We start from the raw sequence: 25,010 nt of genomic DNA on the forward strand, positions 1-25,010 counted from the left end.
TCTGCTGTGCCATCCTCCTGCGGTCACGTGTGGTGACTACTTGCCTGCAATGTGGCCTCCAGGACTGGGGAAGAGCTCCCACCGCCACCAGGGGCTAATTAACACACACTCAGATGGACGTAAGTGGCTAGCGACTGCTGCATTGGACATGTGAACCACCGAAATAAAAACTAAATAATAACGGTATAAACCACAACACACACCATGATCACACCTGAGAAAAAATTAACAGCACCTAAAGGGCTCCCGCACTGCCCCCAAGCAAGGAGATTTGAGGCTAAAGAGAAAGTCAGTGGAAGTAACACCCCACCATTTCCAAACCAAGGCTTCACTCCAACCCAACCTCTCATGAACCCCTGGAGTGGAAACCCCTAACCCCAGGGGCTTCCCCACTGGAAGGAGCTGGCCCTCAGGTGGAGGAGGGGGTCCCACAAACAGATGGTAATGCAGAGAAACAGGGTCTCTCAGGTGCAGAAGTTGCCCAGCTCCTCCTATGAATTTCAGATTCCTGACAAAGCGACAGCAGAAAGACCCTCTTCTGTTCCAGTCTATCACGGACCGGGTGGGAGGGTCTCGACTCCACCCCACCACCAAACCTAAGCTCAGAACCCCAGTCAGGAATTCCCTGCAAAAACAGGCACAGGGCAAAACAAAACCAGAATACGGAAGACAGCCATGTTCACGGATTTAGGATCGATCCCAGGAAACAGAAGGGTACCTAAGACTACCACTGTCGCATGTGCGTTCCCAAGGAAACTGCAGAGCTTGTGGGTTCCCTGGAATGGATGGAAGATAAGGCTTCTGGGAGACAGGAAACAGGAGAAACTAATAATTTTGCAGCAAATTCGCAAAAGCAGCATCAGAGGTGGGGAGGCAGAAGTGACAATGCAGAAGAGGTGATCAACACAAGAGTGGGCTCTGGGGATGCCCCCAGACACCAGGGAAGGGGACATTCTGAGACCCCAGGCATCCAGGGAGAACAAGGGAAAAATCACCCAAACTCAAAAACACTGAGTCAAAAACAACCTAGGTGCTCAAAGCGAAAGTGAGGAGCTGGAGGAATGCGCACATCTCTTGGACACCACGGACTCGCATCCCCATGCAATAACACAATCCATAGAACTGAAGCTCAGGGAGGTATATAGTGGCCTCCCTGGGGAGTACCAGCACCAATCCCATACCCAGCCCACTGCCACTCACAGGAGGCAGGTGCCCAGGTGCCGCTCACCAGAAAAGCAGGACCAAGGTGACATCAGCTGCAGCCCCTCCCTGTAGATCATCCAGAAGGAAGCACTCCCGGCAGGAGGGTAATCCCAGCACAGGCCACTCCAGTCAGGAGGAAGTGATGAACGAGCACCTTTGACCCACACGTTAAACAGAATTTAAGACACTATCCCACCAAGAGTGGGCACCAGAGTGCACAGGTGCTGCACTGCCTGGGGGACTCCCCACGGTTTCTCCCAAGGAACCCTTGAGCAGCTGCCATCATCCCCACTTCAAAGATGAGGAGACTGAGGTCTCCTAAGTGGCAGAATTAATATAACAAGAACACATGTTTCCCAGCTGGATACAAACACACAGGACAGGACTTGAAAGGAGAAATGACGTTTTTAAAAAGTGGCAATATATTCAAACCAAACAGGAGGCCAGGGGAAGGTCACTTTCCTGCAGAGCACAAAGATGTAATTTCACTTCTGGGGAGGAAACAGCCTGATCCAGGAGGAACCCCACCAGCAGAGTTGCACACCAGCACAGGCTGCCAAACTCAACCCAACAAAGTACACCAGACCCGGGTGCAAGGAAGAAAAACTACCATCAGTGTGTGAAAAGTGAGAGGGACGCAGACTCGACTTTTCTGAAACCTGAAAAGCGCTCTGGAACAAGTGACTCGGGAAGATGATCAGATGTACACAGACATACCAAATAACACCAGTGAAACGGAGAGGCCAAAACATTTACACACAAGTCTGAATTCAAGGCGCAAACTCTCACTGGAATGGAAGGTGGGTTTTTGCTGACAGTGGGCAGGACCCACAGAGAATACCCCACTGTCCTGTGTCCTTGACATTGGACAAATGAAAAGCCTGACTGCGATGAGCAGGAGACGAAGATCTCACAGCTCTGGGTCCAAGTGCCCATTCTCAGGAAGAATGACAGGGGGCCATTTCAGGAAAGCAGGGAGACCCTGCACCTCCCCAAAAGTGGTAACAGCCCAAGCCGTGGTTACTTGTTGCGTCACTGACCCAGAAATGAGCCAGTCGAGGAACAAACCCTCCACCCCCCCAACCTGGAAAACTGGAAATCTCTGAAAGAACTTGACCAAAAGGGAAATTTTTTTTTAATATTATCAAGAATCTACATTTAAAAATAATGAAAACACACATTTTTGAAACCAACAAGATATGGCCAAAGTGGTCCTCAGAGGGAAATTTATAACCCTCAAGAGAACAGAGGTAAACAAATGAGACTTCAATTCAAAAGAAAAACTTAACAAAAAAGGACGACTTAACACAGAAGTAGTGGGGAATTCCCTGATGGTCTGGTTAGGACTCCACACTTTCATTGCCAAGGACCTGGGCTCGATCCCTGGTTGGGGAACTAAGATCCCACAAACGACGTGGCATGGCCAAAAAATAAAGAAAGTGAGAAAGTAAAATAAAACAATACAGAAATAGGGCAGAGAAAAGCAGTCAACTGATAAACATCAATTCCACAATGAAGTAGACTCCTTGGAAGAAAAATCAATAAACAGACACAAGGAGACTTCCTTGGTGGTCCAGTGGTCAAGACTATGCCTTCCAATTTGGCAAGACTGCCACCAAAGGGAAGGTGGGCTTAATCCCTGGTCAGGGAACAAAGACCCCGTATGCTTCAGGGCAACTAGGCCCACGTGCCACAACTACTGAGCTCATGCACCTCAACTAGAGAGCCTATGTGCCCCAACCACTGAGCCCACGTGCCACAACGAAAGATCCCATGTGCTGCAACTAAGACCTGTACTGCAGACAAATAAACAAATATTAAAAAAAAAAAAAAGAAAAAAAAGGCTGAACCCCACATGACCTGCAAAATGCAAACCTGAGGCTGGCAGATCTGGTCTGGCAGTTAAACAAGGATATAGACCAAACGCGAAATTCAGGGTGCTTTGGAGTAGAAAACACCATTAATTTCTGGACAGAGTCAGGAGGTGGGGAAGGAGGACAGCAGGGGCCATCCTGAGATGCCCAACACACCACGATGATGCCAATCACTCATGTGGATAGTTGTATAGGACCAGAAGGAAACGCCCAGAACGTGATAAACAGAGTCAGAGAGATCTATCTCGAATCAACAGCCAGAATCAGGCCCGGTCCTGCTGACAACAGCCAAACAGCACAACAGCACACGCCTGTGTGGTTCCAGAAACACTGGCTGATGGGAAAAGGCACATGGCATCCTCACCAGGATGGAGGAAGCCGGGTGCCTGCAGGTGGTGTACTTGGAAAACCAAGCCAAGCGAAGAACCTAATTAGGGGATGTCAGGAGGCAACCAGGTAGAAAATATGATAAAAAAGATCCCCAAACAACATTTGTTCAATTGCAAGTCATGTTTGACTCTCTGTGACCCCATGAACTAAAGCAAGCCAGGAGTCCCGGTCATTACTATCTCCCAGAGTTTGCTCAAACTCATATCCATTGAGTCGGTGATGCCATCCAACCATCTCATCCCATCGTCCCCTTCTCCTCCTGCCCTCACTCTTTCCCAGCATCAGGGCCTTTTCCAGTAAGTCGGCTCTCCAACCACAGTATACAAAGTCCTAAAACATCTAGAAACAACCCTCACTGCAGAATTATGTGACCAAATTAAGAAAAAAACAAAAACTATAAAGTGATTAAGTGCCTTATAATTAATAGTTTTCAAAGTTGATCTTAAAAACTTAATATTAAGGGTTGCAACTTAAGGGAGAAGACACCAGGTTCTTACAATGTAAAAATGCAATACCATAAAGACAAACAGTTCTTCCTAAACTTATCTATGAATTTAACATAAAATCAAAATCCTGAAAGGTTTTTTGTTTTTGAAGGGATGTGGGATGGGAGGAGATATAATTATTCTAAAGATCAAAAAAAGAATCAGCATATCTCAAAATATGTGGGTGGGAGACCTGGAAAACAAAAATTGACGTAAGACTATAAAAAAACACCACAAAGCTATAGTAACTAACACTGGGTAGTACAGAAGTAAAATATTTATATTTTTATAGCAAAGTAAAAATACAAAGCAAAAATTCATGGCTAAATGGCAATTTAGGAAATGCTCTGAGGCATATCAAACCACCAAGAAAGATTTTCTTGAGTTTATTCTGTTCTGCTGCTGCTGCTAAGTCGCTTCAGTCATGTCCAACTCTGTGCGACCCCATAGAAGGCAGCCCACCAAGCTTCCCGGTCCCTGGGATTCTCCAAGCAAGAACACTGGAGTGGGTTGCCATTTCCTTCTCCAACGTATGAAAGTGAAAAGTGAAAGTGAAGTTGCTCAGTCGTGTCCGACTCTTAGTGACCCCATGGACTGCAGCTCACCAGGCTCCTCTGTCCATGGGATTTTCCAGGCAAGAGTACTGGAGTGGGGTGCCATGGCCTTCTCCTTATTCTGTTCTAGAACTTCCTAAATTAAAGGCTTACTCCACTTCTTTCCATTGTATCTGAAGACTGTCAAAGACTATGATTCCTCTTCAAGTGCAGCTTTGGCTGCACCTGTTTCTTATGTTTACGTTATTGCTGATTTCTGTCTAGCCTAGCTGTGTTTTACTTTCCTCTTTAACTCAAGAGGCAGACAAAAAGGAATTTTGTTATTTCCAAGTAGTTAGGCTTTTTGTTTATTTCTGCATTTTTTGGTCTTTTATTTGTAGTTTTACTGCATTCTTCTCAAGGAATATGAGGAATTATATTTTGGTCACTTTTTTTGGTTACCTCCTTTTATTATGCTTGGTATGTGATCAATTTTTATAAGAAGTGTGATCCCTATTTACAGGGCATGGCCTTTGAAGGATAGTTCTTCTAACTGAAGGTGCCTTTCAGGCCTCATTCCAGGCTTTTCATCAGTATCTCTGGGTCCAGGGCCCAAGAGTGTCTGTTCTGAGCAGTCCCACAGGTTAGCAGGTTAGGTTGGCCATGTGTGCCACTGGCCAGGAACTGCTATGTAAGTTCAATCTTGATCACTCCATTATTGAGGTTCTCTACCTCCCACTTATTTTTCATTTCTTTGCTCTCACAAAAGCTGTAAAGGCATCCTTTTCTGCCCTCCAGCGTCTTTTCCTGTATATTCCTCAGTCTGATGGAATGAGGAACAGGTACATTCATGACCGTCACATCTGCCCTGCAGAATGGACTGTCATCTAATTCTTAAAAATTTCTCAGAAATGGCACCAAGGCTAGAACAAGTGGAAAGACTTGACAACATAAAAATGAAACCTGTAAACCACTGAGAGGAATTGAAAATCTACATCAGCAACAGTTATAAATGAAAACTTATGAAAAAGGCTGCAACACAGATCACAAAAGACTAATACCCTTCCTATAAAAAGCTCTTGCAAATCAGTAAGACCCGTATAGGGCAGGGGCACAGGACACTACAAAGAGAATACAGCATTGGGTGGTTAGCTGGGATGCTTACTAAACTCTCAAAGTTTCAGCTTTATCCTAAGTATAATGGGGGAGATGACTGCACCTGTCTCACCACCCCGGGAGGACTGAGGACTCAGAATGAAGGATCTAGGGTTGGTTCCTGGAGTACAGTGCTTGAGAAATGCTGATATAAGTTGCTGGTAAGTGTTACTATTGCTGTTGTTCAAAAATTCATCAGGCAGCCATAAAAAGGAACAAACTGTTGATCCAACAACTTGGATAGGTCTCCAAGGAAGTGTGATCAGTGGAAAAAGCTGACCCCAGAAGGCTCCGTGCTGTGTGGTTCCATGTATGCAACCTCCTCAACACAGCGAAGTTGGGAAGATGGAGAAGAGGAAATCAAGGGTTGCCAGGGTGAGGTGGGGGCGAGGGGGGAGTGGCTGCAGGTGGGAGGTCGTAGGGCAATGGAACAGTCCTGAAGAGACCGTGGGGGTGGCTTCATGGTGCTACACGTGGGAAACAACTGCACAGAGCCACAGACACACAAATGGTGCACGCAGGACTCATTAATAAACTAAAATACTGAATAAACTCTGTGGCTTGTACCATGGTCAGTCTCCTGATTCCTTGTCATATGAGAGGAGGCTGGGAGGGGGTAGGCTAGGGAGGGGCTTGGAGCTGCCCTGCACATTTCTTTACAACTTCCTGTGAATATATTGTAATTTCAAAATAAAAAGCTGACTAAATCCAAGTAAAAAGGGAGGAGGGCTCAAGACAGTGATCAGAAATTCATAAAAAAATAACCCATCTGACCAATATGCTTTTGGAAAAATAATGCTTTTGGAAATGAGCGATTGCTCATTAACAAGTTAACGCCCGCTACAGAGGCAGATTTGGAAGAGGTGGGGAAGAGCCGACCCTGGGATGCCAGAAGGACATCCTCACCATGGACACAGGTCCACAGCCAGCGGTTCTGGTCTGGAGCTTAGGCTGAGGCTGTAACCACACATCCGTGCTGACCCAGCGTGGACGCCGCCTTGCCTGCCTGTGAGGTTTGTACCAAGACTGTGTTATAAACATTAGAAACACAAACCAGGAGAGCTGCAGAGACATGACAACAGAGAAGCCCTTCCTCTGGGGTCAGCCAGCGCCTCCTGATGTTTCTGGTTAGGGGGCCCTTGACCCTATAGTTTTTGGCACAGGAGGTGCTGCCACTGAGACAGCTGTGCCTCGGGGTTTCCCAAAAGGGAGGGGGTGGAAAAACTATTCTTATTCTACAGCCTTCTGATCTAACACAAGTAAGCCTCCGCGTCAGGTCAGCGTGGCTTCAATGCTGCCGACAGTCTAGACAGAGATAGCACAGACTGCAGGGCGGCTGCTCAGCCCACACGCCCAGAGACCCCTTCGCTGGAGACCCCTCCCCATGGCCTGGGCAGCTGCTCTCCTGGTGCAAAATGCTTTTTCGGAGCAGGTCTAGGAAAATGCAAGTGGACTTGAATGAATTCTAAGCAAACACTGAGCCAGGATGTACAGAGCGGGAGGGGAGAACCGGGCTGGCAGGACCCCCTGGAGCTCTCATCCCCTGAAGGTCACCCTGCCTGTCTGGAGGGCGGTGACCCAGGCTCAGAAAGCAGGGGGCTTCCCCAAGGCCTATCCTGCAGTTTGACCACCAACATTCATCCCTGGCATCTTCCTGGGGTCTCCAACTCCACCAGGGAAGGAGCAGGGGAGAGCCCCTCAAAGGGGCCAGTCTCTGTTCCTGGGGCTCTCGTGTATGGAGCAGGACCCCCCTTTCACCGTGAGCTCAAGGCAGACATGGAGACAGCCCCATGCCTCAGGTCTTAAAGCACTTTCATGCCCAAGGACTCATCGAATCAGCTGACAGGGAGACTCATCTTATAGATGAGGAAACTGAGGCATGCAGGCACGTCACCTGGGTCAGGTGACACGGCCTGCCCTGTGTCTGACAGGACAGCAAGGAGGGGGCCCCTGAGTTCAGGTCTTAGGGCTCCCGGCCCCATGTCCCCTCCCCCACTCCTGGCAGCACTAATGGGTTGAAACAAACTGGGGACCTCTGGGGCTGGTACAGCCACACCACACCCTCGTGGGCAAGAAAGCTTAGCCCTGACATACAAGGGGTCAAGACCAGACCTTTCCCATCCAACACGGTCAGGTGGGGCTGTAAGTGAAATGGGCCTGCAGGAACCACGGAAAATCACTCTGAAAAACCCACAGGGGGGTCCCCAGGCTGGGCCAGGTGTGGGGTGTCTTGGAGGACTTTCCTTGGGGGCTCCTGGCCCCAAGTGAACCCTGGAAAAGGGAAGAGAGTCAGCAAGAGGCCTGGGGGAAGGTGAGGGAGCCACCTCACCTTCCTGAGGAGGAAGGACAGCGCCACCTCCTCCAGGAAGCCTCCCAGGGCTTGGCCTTCTGCTTGAAGCAGGAAAGCAGCAGCACCCCCAGCTCCTGAGGGTTGTTTGGGGGGCAGGGTGGCCGGTGGGGATTTCCACACTTCAGGAGGACGCCAGCCAGCCCTGAGGCCACTTCCTCCGGCGGAGAGGAAGGCCAGTGCCGGGCAGCAGCAGACAATACCACCCCCACCTTTAGGGAGTGGGGGTAAGTGAGCACAAACCAGCCTTGAAACCCCTCCACCTCCAGCTGGCTCCCCTCAGCCACCTCAGTGGAATCTGGAGAAGACAGAAACTTCTATCGTGACCCCAGAGACGTGAAAGGACACAGCCTCCATCCCAGGGCCATAGAAAGAGACTAAAGTCCACACAGAGCGCCAAGGAGACGACCCTCAGCCCTTCTCCCCAACCGTCTCTCTGCCCACAGCCCTCCAGGGCTCCCATCTCCCTAGGGGAAAAGCCTGAGTCCTCCCCTGAGCCCACTAGGCCCTCCACGACTTGCCCACCCTTCCTCCCTCTGCTCTTCCAGCACCCCAGGAACTGTCCTGCCCGGGGGCTCGGCATTCACAAGCCTCAGTTCAGACATCTCCCTGGAGACGGCCCTTCTGCCCGGCTACAGAGTAGCTTTCCCCCAGCACTCTGCTGCCTAACCCCTGCTGTAAGCTACTTGCGGCCTGTCTGTCCTCCCTGTCCACCCTCTGTACTTGGTGCCACAGGGGTGACCATCTCATCCAGGAGTGGCAGGGACAATCCCGTGTGCACACTCAAACCCCCAGATCTAGAGCACACCAGGCCAGTCGCTCACCCCAGAGCCTGGTCTCGTATACAGAAAGTGCCAAATACACACTTGACCAAGAACGGCCAGGAGCTGGGCAGGATGCGGAGAGCTGGGGTTCCACACCACACCCCTTCTGGCCTCGGGTTACCCCCTGGGGAGGGACTGGAGACCCAGAACCCACTGGGGCCAGGGAGACCTTGGAGGCCCAAGTGCCCACTTTAGCCCGGACAGCAACTCTGCGCTAACCACTGGACTCCCTCCCCTAGCCCCATGGCAGATCACAAGACCATGACAACGGCTGGTTCTCCAGCTTCCCTCAGGCTCACTGTTGCCCCATCCCACGCCTACCTGGGAGCCTGGAAACACTGCCCCAGGCCCCTCATCTCCACACCACCTGGTGGGCCTGAGCACTGCCCCCGAACACCTCCTCCCTTGGTGCCTGGTCCACCAGCCCCCCACAGTAGCGGTCCCGGGCTGCCTGGCCCACCCTCCAAGAGGCGATCTCCTCCCTCAAACACAAAGCCGGGAGGCAGTGGGGTCCTCCTACCTGAGCTTCCAAACTGCGTCCCGGCCAGGGAGGCCGGCCGGCTCTTACCGTTGGCCACAGGCAGCGGGAACATCTGCAGGGAGGGAGGGAGAAGGTAAGTGGGGATCACAGCTCTGCCGGGGTCCTGTCCCACTGGGACCCCCACCCCCAGGGAGCACATCCCAGATCACGGTCACCAATGGGATTCGAAAACTCCTGTTTACCACTTTCCAGAGATGAATTAACCTATGGAGCACTTGATATAATCCCTACTCTTAGAAAGGATACACTTTTAAGTTCCAGCTTTAAATAAAAGTGATCATTTATACCTCAGGTGGATCCCCAGGCATTGTTATTCCAGCCTCTGACCCTGACCTTCCCTGACCAGCCTGGCTCCATCTCTCCTTGTGTCTGACCCCACGAGTGGCAGGGTGAGGGAAGGACACCCAGGCTCCACTGCCGGGACGGGGAGGAGCCCCACATTCTGGGCTGTGCTCCGAGGTTGTACCCCTCCCTGCCAGTGACTGGGCAGTTCTCCTGAGGGTGGGGGCACCCAGTGTGGGAACATCACCCCCAACCCCCACCAGCCTCCCCACTCACTCACCCAAACCCACAGTGTTAAGTCCCTCAAGATTAAACAGCTTAGCAGCATTAACTGGGAAAACCCAACATCAACAAACCCTTGTGCCATAGAAAAAAACAAAACAGTTCTGCCCTGCCCCAAGGGTCTGAGTTCAGAGGTTCTTTTTGTGCCCCAAGTGACTCAGACTGGCCTGAATCAGGGATTAGGACTTAACTGCAGAGCGGCTTGTGGCCCCCCAAACCCTCCCTGGCCAACCAGGTGGTGAGGGTGTGGGATCTGTGGGTGTGACTGTTGGGGGTAGCATCATGAGCCTGGGGAAGGACCAGGAAGGGGGTCTCTGCCTGCACACCCTATTCTATAGAACGGGAAACTGAGGCCACAGGCTAAGCTGGCAGGGTGAGTGCAGAGGCTCATGGCAGGTGAGCACCCAGGCTGGATGTGGGTTCTTCGGGTTTGTGTCCCCTCTGGGGGCAGTACGGTGTTCACTGGACCCAGGGCCTTGTCCTTAAGGTGGGCTCCTTTCCCGCTGGGGACCCTAGGCCTGCGCTGGGGGAGGGGCAGGTCTGGGGGTCATCAGTCAAGCCCCTCCGGAGGAGCAGGGGCTCAATTCTATTTCTGTTTCATCCTCCAGGGTGCCGGGGGGCCGCTGACGTGGCACTTGCCACAGGGGGCACTGGGCCGTGTCTTGTAGGCGCTTCATGTCTTGTGATCAGCCCAGACAGGCCCCCACACTGCTCAGAGCCTCAGTGTTTCCTTCGGTGAAATGGGACTCAGGGCTCAGGACGCGTGGGCTGTTGTGAAACCCAAGCGCACGTGGGCATGCACAGGGCTCAGAGGAATACAGTCGAACCACTGTGCCAGCGCCTGCCCACAGCACCCTCCCCAGCCCCCAGTCGTTCCAGACCATCATCAGGCTGGGGACAACCTCAGGCCCACCTAGGGGACAGCGCTCAGAGCCCACATGCACTCAGGACCACCCATCTAACAGGAAGCCCCTGACCAGGAGGACATGGATCCTAACAGCTGGGGGCAGCTTTCTTCTCTGGTGTTTAAGTGACAGTTACCTCATTTCCTTCACATGGACCTGCCCCAAAGATATGCTTCCCTTTGAAATCTTTTGTTTTAGTCGAAATTAGGTTGTTTTAAGAAAACAAATTAAGTCAACTTCTATGGGGCAGGTGGGAGGCAGAGCTGTGAGCCGCAACCGGGGCTGTCTCTGGGCCTCTCCCCCCATGATGACAAGGAGGGTGAAAAAGATCCAGTTCTGGGTTTCCCCGGAGGATAGACACTGGGCACCTTTCCCACTCCACCTCAGTCTCCTTATCTAAGAAGTGGGTTGCTGGCTCTGAGCTGGTGGGGGAGGGGGCGGTCTGGATCCTCCGGACAGAAAGGGGAGGTGGGCAAGTGGTTAGGGCTGTCGGGTGGCAGGGGGAAGGGGCCACCCCCTCCCCTGACCCGTAAGCTGGTCTGTTCCAGCCCAATAGTCTGTGACTTGTCAGTTTAACAAAAAAACAACTGAGTAGCACCCCTGGTTACTCACCCGCGGAGGAAAAAATAAAACGGGGCTTAAAAATACCAGCCTGGCCCTTCCGGAGCCGCGGCCGCTCTGTCCCGGGGGCTGTTTTTCCGCAGGGTGGCTTCAGCTTAGGGACTTTTGTTTTTGACAGACCTCAGTGGCCTAGGCCTTGTACCGGCAGATGATCAAATTCAGACCGAAAGAATCAAACCAAAATGGTGCTCAGTGGGGCAGGGAGAGGGGCAGGATTTAGGAAGTCCACACACAGTCCCCAGGTTTACTTCTGTCACAGGCAGCCCACCTTACAGATGGGCAAACCAAGGCCCCCACTCCTCCAAGGGAAGCTCTAGCTTCCAGCCCCCACCCGCAGGCCTGTCTGAGCTATGTGACCTCTGGAAGCCAGCACCCTCTCTGAAGCTCCATCCACCTGGCCAGGGAAAAGGCTGTGGCTGGTGCAGCACACTGCCTAGGAAGTGTAGGGACATCCTCTGCCACACCCCACACTCCCATCCCCCCAAATTCCTGTGCATTGCTCTCAAGGTCTCCGGTCACTTATGACCCCAGCTCCTGGTGACACTGCGCACTGGCTTTCATGTGAGTAAATAAATGAACAATTACACGTCCACTGTGTGTCTCCTCTAACCACTCACAGAAGGCCTCCACACGGGGCACTGAAGCATTGGGCACTCCCATTTTATGCACCGACAGTGCTGTGAATAACCCTGATCACACCATCCTATAGGTTAGAAGCAAGATCACTGTCAAGATCACTGCATGCCTAAAGCAAGCTGGGGTCTCAGGGCCGAGCCTCCACAAGGAGGAACTGAGGGCCCTGGGCAGCCCCACCCTTACTCTGGGCCTTAGTTTCCCCAGCTGTAAAGGAGTGGGCTGGACCCACTCTGTGCCAAAGCATACAGTTGGGTGACAGGTGCCCTGAAGCTGCACCCTGTTGTAGGGGTGTCAACCCATCCATTGGCAGCTCCCCAAATCTCCCCAGCCCCACCTGGGGTCCTTTGACCCAAACAAGTTTGAGGTCCAGATACTGGAGATGTTTTTGGTAGTGGCTTCTTCCCATGGTCCTGGGGCCGTGGAGAGCTGGGTGGAGAGGAAGGGTGGGTAGGGTCGCTCACCATGCTAAAGTCCAGGAGGTCACTGAGCTCCTTGTCCGTGCCTACAGGCGCCATCCTTTGCGACTGGTTCATTCTCCAGTGGCAACGAGGGGCCGGGGTCAGGTCCTTAGGCCTAGACACAGCCCTGCGTGGTGGCCACCACAAGTGCAGGCAGAGGGGAGGAGGAAGGAGAGAAGAGGCATGAGTGAGGACGGCCGAGGTGGACAGATGGGGAGGCTGTTTAAGAGCCCCTCTAAATGCTTCCAGGGTCTGGGTCCTTTGCAGCCAGGATTCCGGGATTGGGGCCCCTAGAGACTCCTCCCCAGGGCCATGGGGGAGTTTGAACAACGGGGTTCGGGCAGCACAGAGCAGATCCCCTGAACTCCCTCAGCGACCACCAAGGAATCAAGTTGCAAATGTTACACTGAAGGCGAGGAGGAGTGGTCCCTTCCCAGATCGGTCAGAACCCGCCCCTTTCCCCGCCACCTCTCCTATTTCCTCCCACCCGCACGCTTCCCACCAGCCCCGGCCCCGCCCCCGCGAAGGAGGAGGGGCGACCCGGCCCCGCCCCAAGGGAAACTTGGTGACCCCCCCCCAACAGCTGTCAGAACACGTTGAAGGCCTGGTCACCCCCAAATTCAAAGCAAAATAAATCCACAAGTAAGACTGCGAAGCCCCCTTCCTGTCCCACGACTACACTGGCAGCGGGGGTGCCGCGAGCAGGGACCGACCCACAAAGCTTCCCACCACGAAAAACAACCGAACTCTGAAAAGAGAAACACCACCCTAGATTGTTTTATTGTTACGATGTATCCAGCAATTATTTTTAAGCAACTTTGAAAATATCTCTTGCCCTGGGGGAAGGGGGTCCCAAGACCCGAGTCTCCCCCACCCTACAAGGTCCCTAGGGGCTCCATTCTAGAATAAGGGGGAATCCACCTGCCAGGCACCATCCCACACCCAGAAGAGAGAGGAGAGCAGGTCCCCGTCCCACAGTCACACAGGGAAGCCCCTCCAGGGCCTCCTCCCGGGCCCCCAGGGGGGCGGGGGCGGCAAGCAGAAACCGTGGGGGCCACGAGGGAAGCTAGGGTTCCGAGGTCGAGGGAGACCCGACTTCAGAAGCGGAGAAACCCCCGCTTTGTTTGCCAACTGGAGACGGGTGTGAAACGGATGCCCCGGCGCACCCCCTCCCCCGCGAAGCTTTTTCTTTTTTGGAGGGCGTGTGAAACTGACTTTTTTTTTGAGGAGTACGAAACCGCACTTCTTCGTGGGGTGGTTGAAACCGATTTAAAAGCAGACCTGAGGGGGGGCTGAAACATGCTTCTCTGGGGGAGCTGAGATACTTCCAGGGTGTCACGAGGACTTTTGGGGGCTCGAAGCCACTTTGGGAAGAGAGGGGAAGGACCGTCGTCCTCGGGGCTGGGGGGGGAAGGGGGCCCGGGAAACCAATCCCCACCCCACCCCCCGCAGCCGGTGCGGGCGGCGCGGCGCGGCCCAGGAGCCCTTTGAAGCTCGGGGCGCACCCGCCGCCCGCGCCCGCGGAGCGCAGAGCAGATGTGTCCCCCAGCCCGGCCCCGGCCCGAGCCCGCAGGCGCGCGGCGCACCTTCCCCGCAGACAAAAGGACGCTCCTTCTCCCTCGCTCGCTCCCCTCCAAACTCCGCCGCCGGCCGGGCCCCCGGGGAAGGGGACGCCCGCGGCCTCCGCGCCACTGCCCCGCCGCAAAGTTGGGCGGCTCCGCGTCACCCCCGCCCAGCTCCGCAAACTTTCCCGAAGTGCCGGTCGGCGGGGACGCGCGGGCCCGAGCGCGCTCTCCACGTCGTCGGCCCCCTCCGGCGCGCAAAGTTGGAGAACAATGACTCCGGCCGCGCCGCCCCCAGCCCAGCCCGCCCCCGCCCGGCGTCCCCGGATCCCGGCGTCCCGGCGCCGCGCGGAGGGGCCCGGTCCGCTGGGCACCAAACAGCGGAGGGTCCCAGCGCGCTCACCTGCTCGGTGCGGCCCGGCCCGCAACGCGCGGGGGGCGGTGGCATGAACGGCCCCCCCGGACAAAGAGGCGTCGCGGCCCCGAGGGGCGCGCGTGGGCGGCGGCGCGTGGCCCGGCTCCCCGCGTGTCCGCCCCACGGGCCCTGCGCGCGGCCCTGGAGTTGACGGAGACGGCGTGCGAGGAGTCCGCGGTGCCCTCCTGCCGCGTCGCTGGGCTCGGTCCGGCCCGCTACGCCCGCGGCCGCTGCCTCATCTTCCTGCGGCGGGAGACATGTTCCGCCCCTTGCCCCGCGCCCCGCCCCGTCCACGCCAGGCCCCGCCCCAAAAGCCCCGCCCCGTCGCTTCTCGCGGAGCCCTCCGCCACCGCCTGCTCGCCAGGCCGCCGCCGGCCGCCCATACGCGCACGCTAGACGCTGCTGCGGACCCGCGGAGCCCGGCGCCTGGAACGGGAGCGCCGGGGATCTGTCGACCAACGGCGGGAGCGCGGGGGCAGGAACTATCTTTCAGCGCGGAGGCGCACGAGAGCTAGGCTATACTTGTGACGCAAGTGGGAAGGGCCGTGAGATGGAAAGATAAGGCGGAGAGGCCGGGGCCAATCGGAGGTAGCGAAAGCATGATTGGCAAGGCTACCTGCCGTTCGTGGCTAGGCCCCGCCCCCGCCCCGCCCACTTCGCTCGGCCTAGCGAAGAGGCGGGACTCTCCGAGCTGAAGGCCGCGAGAAGCTGTGGGGGGCGGGGAACAGCTGGTGTTTTATTCTCGGGTTTGCGTGGCCGCCCGCACAGTCTCTTCGTCTTGGTCGTATCTGAGTTTCTAGGTCTGCTCCCTAGTGCTGGGTTTTGCGAGCGGGCATCCTATGCCCGGAGAGAATGAATCAGACCTATTTTTCTCTCGCGGCCATGGCTGTTAGCTCCGTTTCAGGTTCTGAGAGTTCCGCGTGGAACCCGCTCTGTGCTTCTGACTTGCTGGTTGCCTTTGGCTGCCTGAGACTCAATTTACTCATCTGTTAAATAGGATTTGGGCCTGAGTTTGAGCTGGACTGAGACCTCACAGTCTCAGCTGCAGTTCTGGGGTCGAAAAGAGTCGGATACAACTGAGCGACTGAATTGAACTGAGCTGAGACCTCACAAAGCTTTCTGACTCTCTGTGAGTTCACTTAGATCCCAAGTTCACCCCACAGCCAGGAGCTCTTGAGCTTTTGGGAACCGTAGACCCTACAGAATGGAAATAATAATTATTATAAAGGAAAATGAACACACTCTAACACGATTTATGCCCCCACCCCCACCCCTGTGTCCGCAGAGATAAAATCAGAGTCCTTTCCAGGCTGAGAAGAAGACAATGTCCCCCTGGCCCAAGTGGCTCCAGCCACAGTGGCCTTCAGAACCTTCCAGGCTCACTCTTACCTCCAGGCCATTGCCATGGCTATGCCGTCTGCCTGGAAGGCTTTTCCACCCCATCTGGAGCCCCAGTTCCCCACAGTTCAGGGTGGTCAGGGAGGCCCTAGATCCAGAGAGCAGGACTGAAAGCAAGGGAGAAAAGTGGGAGCCCAGGGGGAAGGGGAAGGGGAGACGACTCCAGAGCAGGAGGGAAGCTCAGCCGGCTCCTAATAAAGCCTCTTCCTGCTACATGGGGACCGGGCTGACCCTCACCTTGACCCTCAGCGCCAAAATGCTGCCATGTGCCACAGGCCTCAGGAAGGGACTGAGGGTTTGGGGGGGTCTGGGTTCAAATCCCTCATCCCTCCTGGGATCACTTGGGCAAGCTCTTGCCGCTCTCTGGGCCTCGGTTTTCCCATCAGGAAAATGGGAGAGTGTAGTGATGGTCACTGTGTAGGTGCCAAGGGTATGTGCCTCCATCCTGTGGCCTCTCCCCACTGGAATACCCAAATCTCTGGAGTGAGGGCTCCCAGACCACAGCCTTTCCCCACACCAAACCTGATCCCACAAGTCCAGGGTCTGCTCTGGCTTGCCTCTATCCTGGGAGGCTTTCTTGAGGACCAGGCTGGGGGTGCAGTCCCTCTGGACCCCCAGCCGACTCAAGGTGGGCCAGCACGCTTTCCCCTGACAGTGCTAAGGGTCTAACCTGTACAGACACAGCTGGGGCCAGTATTCCTGGAGTTGACACACCCCCTGAAGGGGGTAAATGATCCATTCATAGGCCATGCAATTATTGAGCACCAACAGTATGCCAAGCTTGGTGCTGGGTGTTGGATCACTGTGGTGATTATGACTTGTCTAGTCCCTTTCCTCCAAGGCAAGATGAACTGTCAGAGGCCCGCTGTTTTAGTCCCAAATGTGCTTCTTCTATCCATATGTTCAGCTGTCAGGTCCTCAATCCTGAGTGATTAAACCCATAAACCCATTATACAGATGAGGAAACTGAGGTTCAGAGAGCTCCTCCCTGGGGTCCAGTCCACCTGGGGCTCACACCTGCCAGGAGGCTCTCCCAGCACCCACAGGCCACCATTGTCTTCCCTGGGGAGGCCCAGCCTGGGGCTGAGTCACCGGGTGGAGCAGCCCAAGGGGGACCACCACCCCGCCTTGGCTGCCGCCTCTGCCCAGCCCTGAGGCCCGGGTGTGCCCTACAGGGCACTGGCACAGGGACAGGCAGCCAGCAGCTGGTGCCAGGGGCCCCTCGAGGGCAGCCCACAGCCCACCCACCCCCGCCTGTCTGACTGCGGCCTTTGTTTTCCTCTGGTGCCCGCCAGGGGCCTGGGGCCAGGCAGGAGCCACGGACCTGCCTCCCCCAGTGGGGGCTTCCTTCCTCCACCCAAGTCACACCTACTGTGTGCTGTCCCAGGCTGGGAACCTTGAGAGGAAGACAACCCCAACTCTGGTTGGGAAAACCCATGCCGAGGACAGAATCCCACTAGTGAGTGGGGTCGCTGGGGCAGAACACAGGAATGGTGATGGAAACTTCCAGAAGACAGTAGATGGGCACACCGCAGTTAACCATGGATTTAGGACTTGAGGGCCACTCTTCTGACATCATTTTCATTTGTCTTCAGAGTGGGCACCTTCTCCTGGGTGTGAACGGACCCCCCAAACGCACTCTCCCACTCCCACCCCACCCAGCCCCGCCCTGCTGTTCCTTAGCCCAGGAGGAAGGGAGGGGCCCTTATCAGTCAAGCCAGACCCCGTACACAAACCTCGGTTCATGGTCCCTAATTGGGGGGGCACAGGGTGGGGGACAACTGCCTAGAGCTGGGGTCTTGATGGGCCATTGGACCCCCGTGGGGCCTGGCCCTGGCTTGTCCATGCTCTCCGTGACTCCTCCCACACAGATCTGATTGGGGTTCCCTTACTCATTCATTCATTCATTCTCCCCGGCTTCTGGGAGGGAGGTCTCTGCAGGGTGTGCTGCTTGGGCCTGGGGCCAGGGCCTCTACCTGGATATGGGGTGAGGGGCTTTTTAGCCTCTGCAGAAGAGGAAGTGCTGGCCATGGAGGGCAAAAAGCGGATGATGGACGAAGCAGCAGCTCTGCTGGCCGTGCTCCCACCCCCCAGCCTGCCTTCCCTGGTGCTCAGAGCCATGGGCGTAAGGAGGGGAGGGGACCCAGTGATTGGACCTGGTTTGTCCTGGGGAGTCAGTGGGCCAGGAGGGTGCTTGGAGCCCCAGCTTCATGCTTTCCATTGTCGGGTTATCGGAAGAGTTTGGGGTGAGTTCCCTTCTCTGGGGTGGGTTCCCTGGGGCAACGACACTTGGGTGTGACCAGAAGGATGAATGGTCAGTGGGCAAAGAACAAGGAGCCTAGGGGGCAAGGGACTGTGTGGTGTACTTTAGGACTCCATGAGGCTGGAGTCCAGAGAATTGGAGCAGAGAGGAGCCAAAGTCAGGGGCACTGGGTCTGCATGGCAGGCGCACTATGGAGTCATGGTGGGGGTCTGAGCAGGAGAGGGATGTGGTCCCATGGCTACATTTGGAGGTGGATTCAAAGGGTTGGTCCTGGGGGTAGTGAGCTGGGTGGACTGGGGGTAGGTTTGAGGGGTGATGGAAGGCTTACCTGGGGGTGGGGGTGAGAAGGCAGCCATCCATGGGCGCTGGGTGTGGGCTGGGGACCTGGGTTTGTGAATAGTGGTGCCCTTTTTGGAGCAAGGATATCTTAGGGCCAGGGACCAGATGAATGGGGCACAGGAAGTCCACATTCCCGCCTTGCCCAGGCCCCAGGGACAGAGCCTTGGCTTGACCACGAGGGACTTCATGAGTGAATGAATGAGTGTCCACCCTAATCTAAACCCCAGCCCCAAGCTGAGCCCCAATTCTGCTCTGAGCCTCTATTCTAGACTGAACCCTGGGCCCAGGCTGAGCCCCCAACCCTGGACCAAGCCTGACTGCCCTGCACCTCTCCCACCCGGGCCCCCCACTACCCTCTCTCCCTGCCCTGTACCCGTCCACCCCCAGGGCTGGTGCCACCTGTCCAGGGCAGCCCTTCCCCTTCCTGGCCGGGTGCCCACAGCTCCTGACTCAGGGCCCCCAGGGGCCTGTCCCACCACATTCCGGGGCAGCTTGTGCAAACATGGGGCACCTCCCAACCAGCCCCTAGGCATTATCCAGCCCAGTTCCCCCGGGGATGGATGGGGTGAGGGGGGCAGGGCAGGGGACAAGAAACCTTGCCAGATTCCCACTGCCCACGCCTGTGGCCCCACTGACCTCTGCCTTGGAGGCATGGGGGTGCCCCACTGACCTCTGCCTTGGAGGCATGGGGGTTCCTGAGCTTTCTGCGGGAGGCAGCGGGAACCACCCATTGTTCAGACAGGGAAACTAAGGCTTCAGCCCCTGCTTGAGGGGGGCCAGCATCCTACACCTGGCTCACATGCCTGCCCATGCTCCTTCACCTGTTCGAGTGCGTGTGTGTGTTAGTCACTCAGTCATGTCCAACTCTTTGCGACCCCATTGACTGTAGCCTGCCAGGCTCCTCTGTCCGTGGAATTCTCCAGGCAAGAATACTGGAGTGGGTTGCCATTCCCTTCTACAGAAGATCTTCCCGACCCAGAGATCAAACCCAATTCTCCCACACTGCAGGCAGATTCTTCACCATCTGAGCCACCAGGGAAGCTCTCACCTGTTCCTTGGCGCCTTTCGGAATCGAGAGCGTCCTGGCGATTAGCACCTTGCCACACTAAGGTGTGTGGGTTTTACTCAAGGATTCTGGGGAAAGTCATGGGGGCAGTGTGGTCTCCTTGGAGACAGGGGAGCTGAACCTGAAATGCTGAGTTGGTCCCAGGCTGGCGAGGGTGCTCAGGAAGAGGGCATGGGGCTGGGGCTGGGAGTGGCCTGGGGTATCAAACCCATTCCATAGTGTGTGCTGGGGGCCCTGGAGAGCACTTGGCAGTGAACGGCATCCACCCCAGTCCTGGCCACCCTGTGTGGGGCCAGGACCGCACACCGGTCTCTCCTTCCCCCTTTTCCACCAGAAGTTACCAAGCCTTTGCCCTGGCTGTGCCCTCCTTCTGGGTCATCCTTTCTCTCACTTGTGCCTGGCTCTCTCCTTCTCATCCTTCGGGCCCCAGTTTCTGTGTTGCCTCCTCCAGGAAGCCTCCTTGGCCTGCATAGCAGGCCAGGCCCTCTTCCCCTCTTATAACTCCTGTCACCATTCATTTTTTTGCCATTTCTGTCACCCTATCACTTGAACCAGATCAAGGGCCCCCAAGGGCGAGGCCCAGGCTTTCTTGCTTATTGTTGCCCCATGAGGCTCAGAGCATCCTGGAGACAGCGCAGGCCCGGGGAGTGGCAGAGAGGCAGCTTAGGTCCAGTGGGGCTCCTGGTTCTTGGGGATAGATGTGGAGCCAGGCAGGTGGATGTCTAGGGGAGCACACAGCCCATGAGCTCTGCTCCCAGCCCCTTGGCCCAACTTGCCAACAGATTCAAGTCCCATCTCCCACTCCCCACCATGAGCCTTGGCTGTAAGACCCCAGGGTGCATGGCTGGATGTGTCATCTTGGAGCTCTGCACCCCAGAACCCTCTGAGGGCTGAGTCCCTAGGTGGGTGTTTACAAGGGGCAGGTCAATGGGGTCACCCATTAACATGATGCAGTTTTTCTGCTGGGCATCTCCTGGGATCCCTACTGGTGCTGCACAGGTAGCAGAGATGTTGGGGGGAGGGGGATCTGTTAATCAGCTGAGCTCTCTGTGCTCCAGGGATGGGAGGAAACTGAAAAGTTTGGCTGCCCATTTCCCCCCACCTCCTTGCCTTCCTTAGGGGTGGAAAAGGCACAAAGGCCACAGCTACAAAAGGACAAAAATCTTCAAATGTGACTCTGTAGATATGCTTCTGACAGGTAACAAACCGACAGACAAGATGGGAATTCCCAGGTAGTGCAGTGGTAAAGAACCTACCTGCCAATATGGGAGACACAGGAAATGAGGATTCGATCCTGGGGTTGGGAAGATCCCCTGGAGTAAGAAGTGACAACCTGCTCCAGTTTTCTTGCCTGGAAAATCCCATGGACAGGGGAGCCAGGCAGGCCACAGTCCATAGGGTCACAGAGAGTCAGACACGACCAAGTGACTTAGCGCACACACACGCACTGATGAGATGTGACATATGGAAAGAAACTATTTTCAACCTAGTAACAGAATAAGGATTTATGTCCCTTCATATACAAAGAGTTGCTACAAATCAATAAAAAAAACACCCACCAAAATGGAAAACTGGACAAAGAAAGGAACAATTAGTTCACATGTGAAGCCACACAAATGGCTGCTGGAGAGACAGAAAAGGAAGCTTAAAGTCACTCATGACGAAAGAAATGTAAACAAATATGCAAATAAGAAACCACATTTTGTTCTGATAGTTGGCAAAATGATAAAAGATTGGTCACATCCTGCAATAGTGAAGCTAAGTGTGGAGGTCCTCTGAGGGGGTGCTTATTAATGAAGAAGCTCTACATCCCTTTGGACTCCCTCTCTAATTCCAGCCCTAACACTCAGAAATCTATTAAAAATGATAGGGCAAGCAGGGATGTTCATTAGAATGTGGTTTGTGGCAGCTATTACTCGGAAACAGCACATACCAACTACCAGGGATGAGAGAGAAGATCCCATCCGTGGCTGAACAGGGATCACTGAACTGCTTGATGGGGCAGGGGAGTGTTGCATGCATGTTCTGAGCCAAGGACATCTGAGGTGGACTGTTCAGATTAAATACAAGTTCGAGACCCACAGCACCATTTTGGGAGCACAGTTTGTGTGAAGCAAAAATGTGTGTATCGAAAAAACACAGGAGGAGGAAATGCCCCAAGGGTTCAGCGGTTACTCTGGGTGCGGAGTTGGAGGGGGGGAACTTTCAGTTCTTATTTTATATTTATATTCATGAGGTGGGATGAACTTAGAGGTTGGATTGTGTTTTCAGTGTGAGTGTGTACATTCTGGCATTTTTTTAATTAAAAGAAAGTTTAGTTTGTCAATCCCTGATTGAGGTTGGGTCTCTGAAGAGCCATGGGAGGGGGTGGGGTGGGTTTCCACTGGGGAGATCGAGATTCCTTTCAGGAACTGGGTTCACTGGGAGTTCCCTGGAGGGGGCAGGCTTCCAGATGCCCCTTGGGTCCTCTGGGGAAAACCCCTGGTGCTCTGGGGAGGGCCCCCCTGGGTGACCTTGAGCCTGAGCCAAGTACAGGGAGCACTGCAAAGAGAGTCTGGCATGGGTACTTCCTCACTCAGAGCCCAAGTTCTCATCAGTTCAAGGGGACTGGAGATCTCACCACCCACCAGGGGCCAGGTTGGGCTGCCTGGTCTCCTGGCAGGTGCTGGGGGAGCGCTGAGGGACGGCCCCTTCCCCAGGGGCAGGGACGGCCCCGGGCACTGCACAGGGGAACTGGGTCATGCGGGTCACAGAACTGCCCCTTTAAAGGTATCAATTCCCCCACTTTGCAGGGAACCTGGAGAAGTGTGGAGGGCATGCCTTGGACTCAGAACCACCAGGTTCTTGGTTTCTCATGTTTGGCCTTCCCTTGACCCTGATGTGTGGGCAGAGCCTGGCCCCACAGTGCTCCTAGGCTTCCTTCCACCCCCTGCCAGCCTAAGTGGCTCCTAACCCCTCGGTGCATCACCTATAAGGCCTGCGCACAGGCACAAAGAATAAGAAATTCACTCCCCAGCTCCTAATTCCTTCCCTGCCTGGGGGTCTGGCTGTGTCAGGCTGGCAGCAACACTTGCAGTCAGGGCTGGGGTCCAGGCAGGCCCTGGGGTGGGGGTACAGGAGGAATCCAGAGCAGGAGCAAACTGAGGTCACTTACAGGGTGTGCTCCAGCCAGCTCCCCCCTAGACCCTCCAGTCATGCTGGCGTGACCCTCCAGCCATGCTGGCGTCCCCCTCCCTGCTCCTTGGACATCATGACTCATGCTGACCTCAGGGCCTTTGCATGGCTGGCCTCTTGGCCCAGAGCACCTCTCTCCCTCATTCTCTCCTCAGCCCATCCATCCCCAAGACTGTCAGCTTTGCTTGCTCAATGTCCCCCTCCCAGTTCCTGCAGGGCAAATGCCCCCCATCCCCCAGGCTGTCCCCAGAGTCCAGCCCACCCAGTGGAGAGGCTGGGGAAGACAGTGGTCCCTATTTCACAGGTGAGAAAATCGAGACTCAGAGGGAGAGGCCAGAGGTCAGACAGGGAGAGGCACTTAGAAGCGCCCCCCCCACCTCTGCCCAGCCCCTCTCCACCAGGGCAAAGGCATTTCCTTCTGCTCAGGGGGCTGTGGGGTCCTAGGGCAGCTGGTGGGGCGCCTAACGGGTCTTGGGGCCTGTGTGTGTGGCAGCGGCAGCTGGGGCTCCTGGAGCCCAACCCCCACTCGGAGTGTGAGTGGGAGGTGGGGGAGGGGGAGCAGCAGCTGGCGCCTGGCCCTGTGCCAGTTAGGAACCTCTGCGGGGTGGGGCTGCCCTGGGACTGTCTCTCTGTCTCTCTCTTTTGGCCTCTGTCTCTATATCTCCCTCTGCCTATCTGCCTCTGTCTCTTCTCTTTCTGTTTCTCTCTTTGCCTCTGTCTCTCCATCTCCCTCTGTGTGTGTCTCTGTCTTTCTCGGTCTCTGCCTCTCTGTGTTTCTTTGTCTATCTGTCTCTCATCGGAGCTGGGGGACTAGCCCCATTTCAGGTCATTAGGATCTCCCCTTTACCTCCACCTGCTGGCTGTGATCACGTGAATTGAAGGACCCCCACCTCAGCACCCCCGCTGTGGTCTCTATCCCTCCCAAGATGGGGAGCCTGGGACACCCCTCTTGTGGGCTGGGGGACCCTGGGCAAGTTTCCCAGATGCAAAGTCTGTGGGCACCCTCTCTGGGCCAGGGGTGGGGTGGGCCACAGCCAGTCTGGGAAGAAACAGTCACTAAGGAGCCACTTTACAGGCATCTGAACCTGTCCTTGAGGGGGAGTTCCCTTACCTTAGTGACACTAGAGAGTCCCAGGGAGGGGATACATAGGCCAGAAGTGATCCTGCAGGGGGGTGGGGTGGGGTGGGGAGAGGCCCAGCCAATGCAAAGGCCCTGATGCCTGGGGCAACCCTCAGCCAAATTCCTGGGTCCTCAACCCCAGGTCAAAAAGCAGACTGATCTGCCCACCGCCCCACGTGAAGACCCCTCCCCCACCCCGGAATTGTGCTGGCAGCCAGGAGGGCACTAGGGGTGAGCAGGAAGCAGGGTGACTGCCTCCCCAGGGCCCTGACTGCCCAGTCTCTACATTCCCCAACGTCTGCCAGTACAGCCATCCCCTGAAACCTCCCTGACAATAGACTCCAACACCAGGGAAATATCCCCAGGGGGGCTGTGGCTTGTTCACCCCTTGATTTGCATTTTTGCATATTAATGAGGGTAGAGCTGCTAATTCTGCCACATTGTTTTAAAGGTGCAGAAACGCTGGAACTGCTGAGGAGTGAGGAGGGGGCACTCCTTACCAGGAGTGAGGAGGGGGTCCTGGGTCCCCAGATACAGGATCCCGGTCCCTCCGTCTCAACCGTTGCCCCTTGGGTCACAGGGGTGGGGTCCCCCAGTCTCTGTGTCTTTGCTCTTGAAATTGGGGCATCAACCTTGGGGGCAGCAGGGCAATGGGGAGTCTGGAATTTTCTGTCGGGAGCTCTATCCTGAGCATCCCATGGTGGGAAAGTCGAGAACTGAGGATCAGACTCTGCCATAAAATCTTTGGATTCCGTCATAGACTCTGGATCCAGCATCATCTCCATCTCCTGAGTTCAGGCTGGAAACCCCACTCCGCCCCCCGCCCCCTTCCCCGACTCCCCGCAGCCCCGGTGGGGGGGCGAGCGTTCTGACCCCACTTGTGGCCCTAGGCTGTCTCAGCCCAGCCTCAGGACTCCTTCCAGCTCCCCCTTGCACATGCTCCAGGTGCTCCTGCTTTCCCTACAAGTTCACCTCTGCTGTGGCCCTCCAGGCCACCCTGCCCACGCGCCTGTTTAGCCCTGTCACCTCCAGGTCCCCATCCCGAAACTGGGAAACCGAGGGACAGGCTGGAGAGGCCGCGTGCTCGGGGTCACACAGGGTCCCCCCTCAGACCACTCCCCTCCCACTGGCCGCGGG

General features: G+C 55.6%; 1 protein-coding gene across 12 annotated transcripts in view; it reads right to left on the reverse strand.

The window, feature by feature from the left end:
• The window catches only part of TCF3 (transcription factor 3), a 33,061-nt gene extending 18,281 nt beyond the window's left edge, over positions 1–14,780 (reverse strand). For 5 of the 12 annotated variants that reach the window (XM_019964882.2, XM_070793550.1, XM_019964881.2 and 2 more), the window contains exons 1-3: positions 14,502–14,779; positions 12,540–12,663; positions 9,332–9,404 (exon numbers count right to left, since the gene is read on the reverse strand). In XM_019964882.2, coding sequence (XP_019820441.1) covers positions 9,332–9,404; positions 12,540–12,611 — 145 coding nt within the window. In that variant the 5' untranslated portion in view covers positions 12,612–12,663; positions 14,502–14,779. Of the gene's footprint in view, positions 1–9,331; positions 9,405–12,539; positions 12,664–14,501 lie in introns of all 12 variants that reach the window. The other 7 variants (XR_002181116.2, XM_019964887.2, XM_019964886.2 and 4 more) reach the window with 2 other exon arrangements.
• Positions 14,781–25,010: the final 10,230 nt, after the last annotated feature.

Source organism: Bos indicus, chromosome 7 (genome assembly GCF_029378745.1).
Source record: "Bos indicus isolate NIAB-ARS_2022 breed Sahiwal x Tharparkar chromosome 7, NIAB-ARS_B.indTharparkar_mat_pri_1.0, whole genome shotgun sequence".
Lineage (NCBI taxonomy): Eukaryota > Metazoa > Chordata > Mammalia > Artiodactyla > Bovidae > Bos > Bos indicus.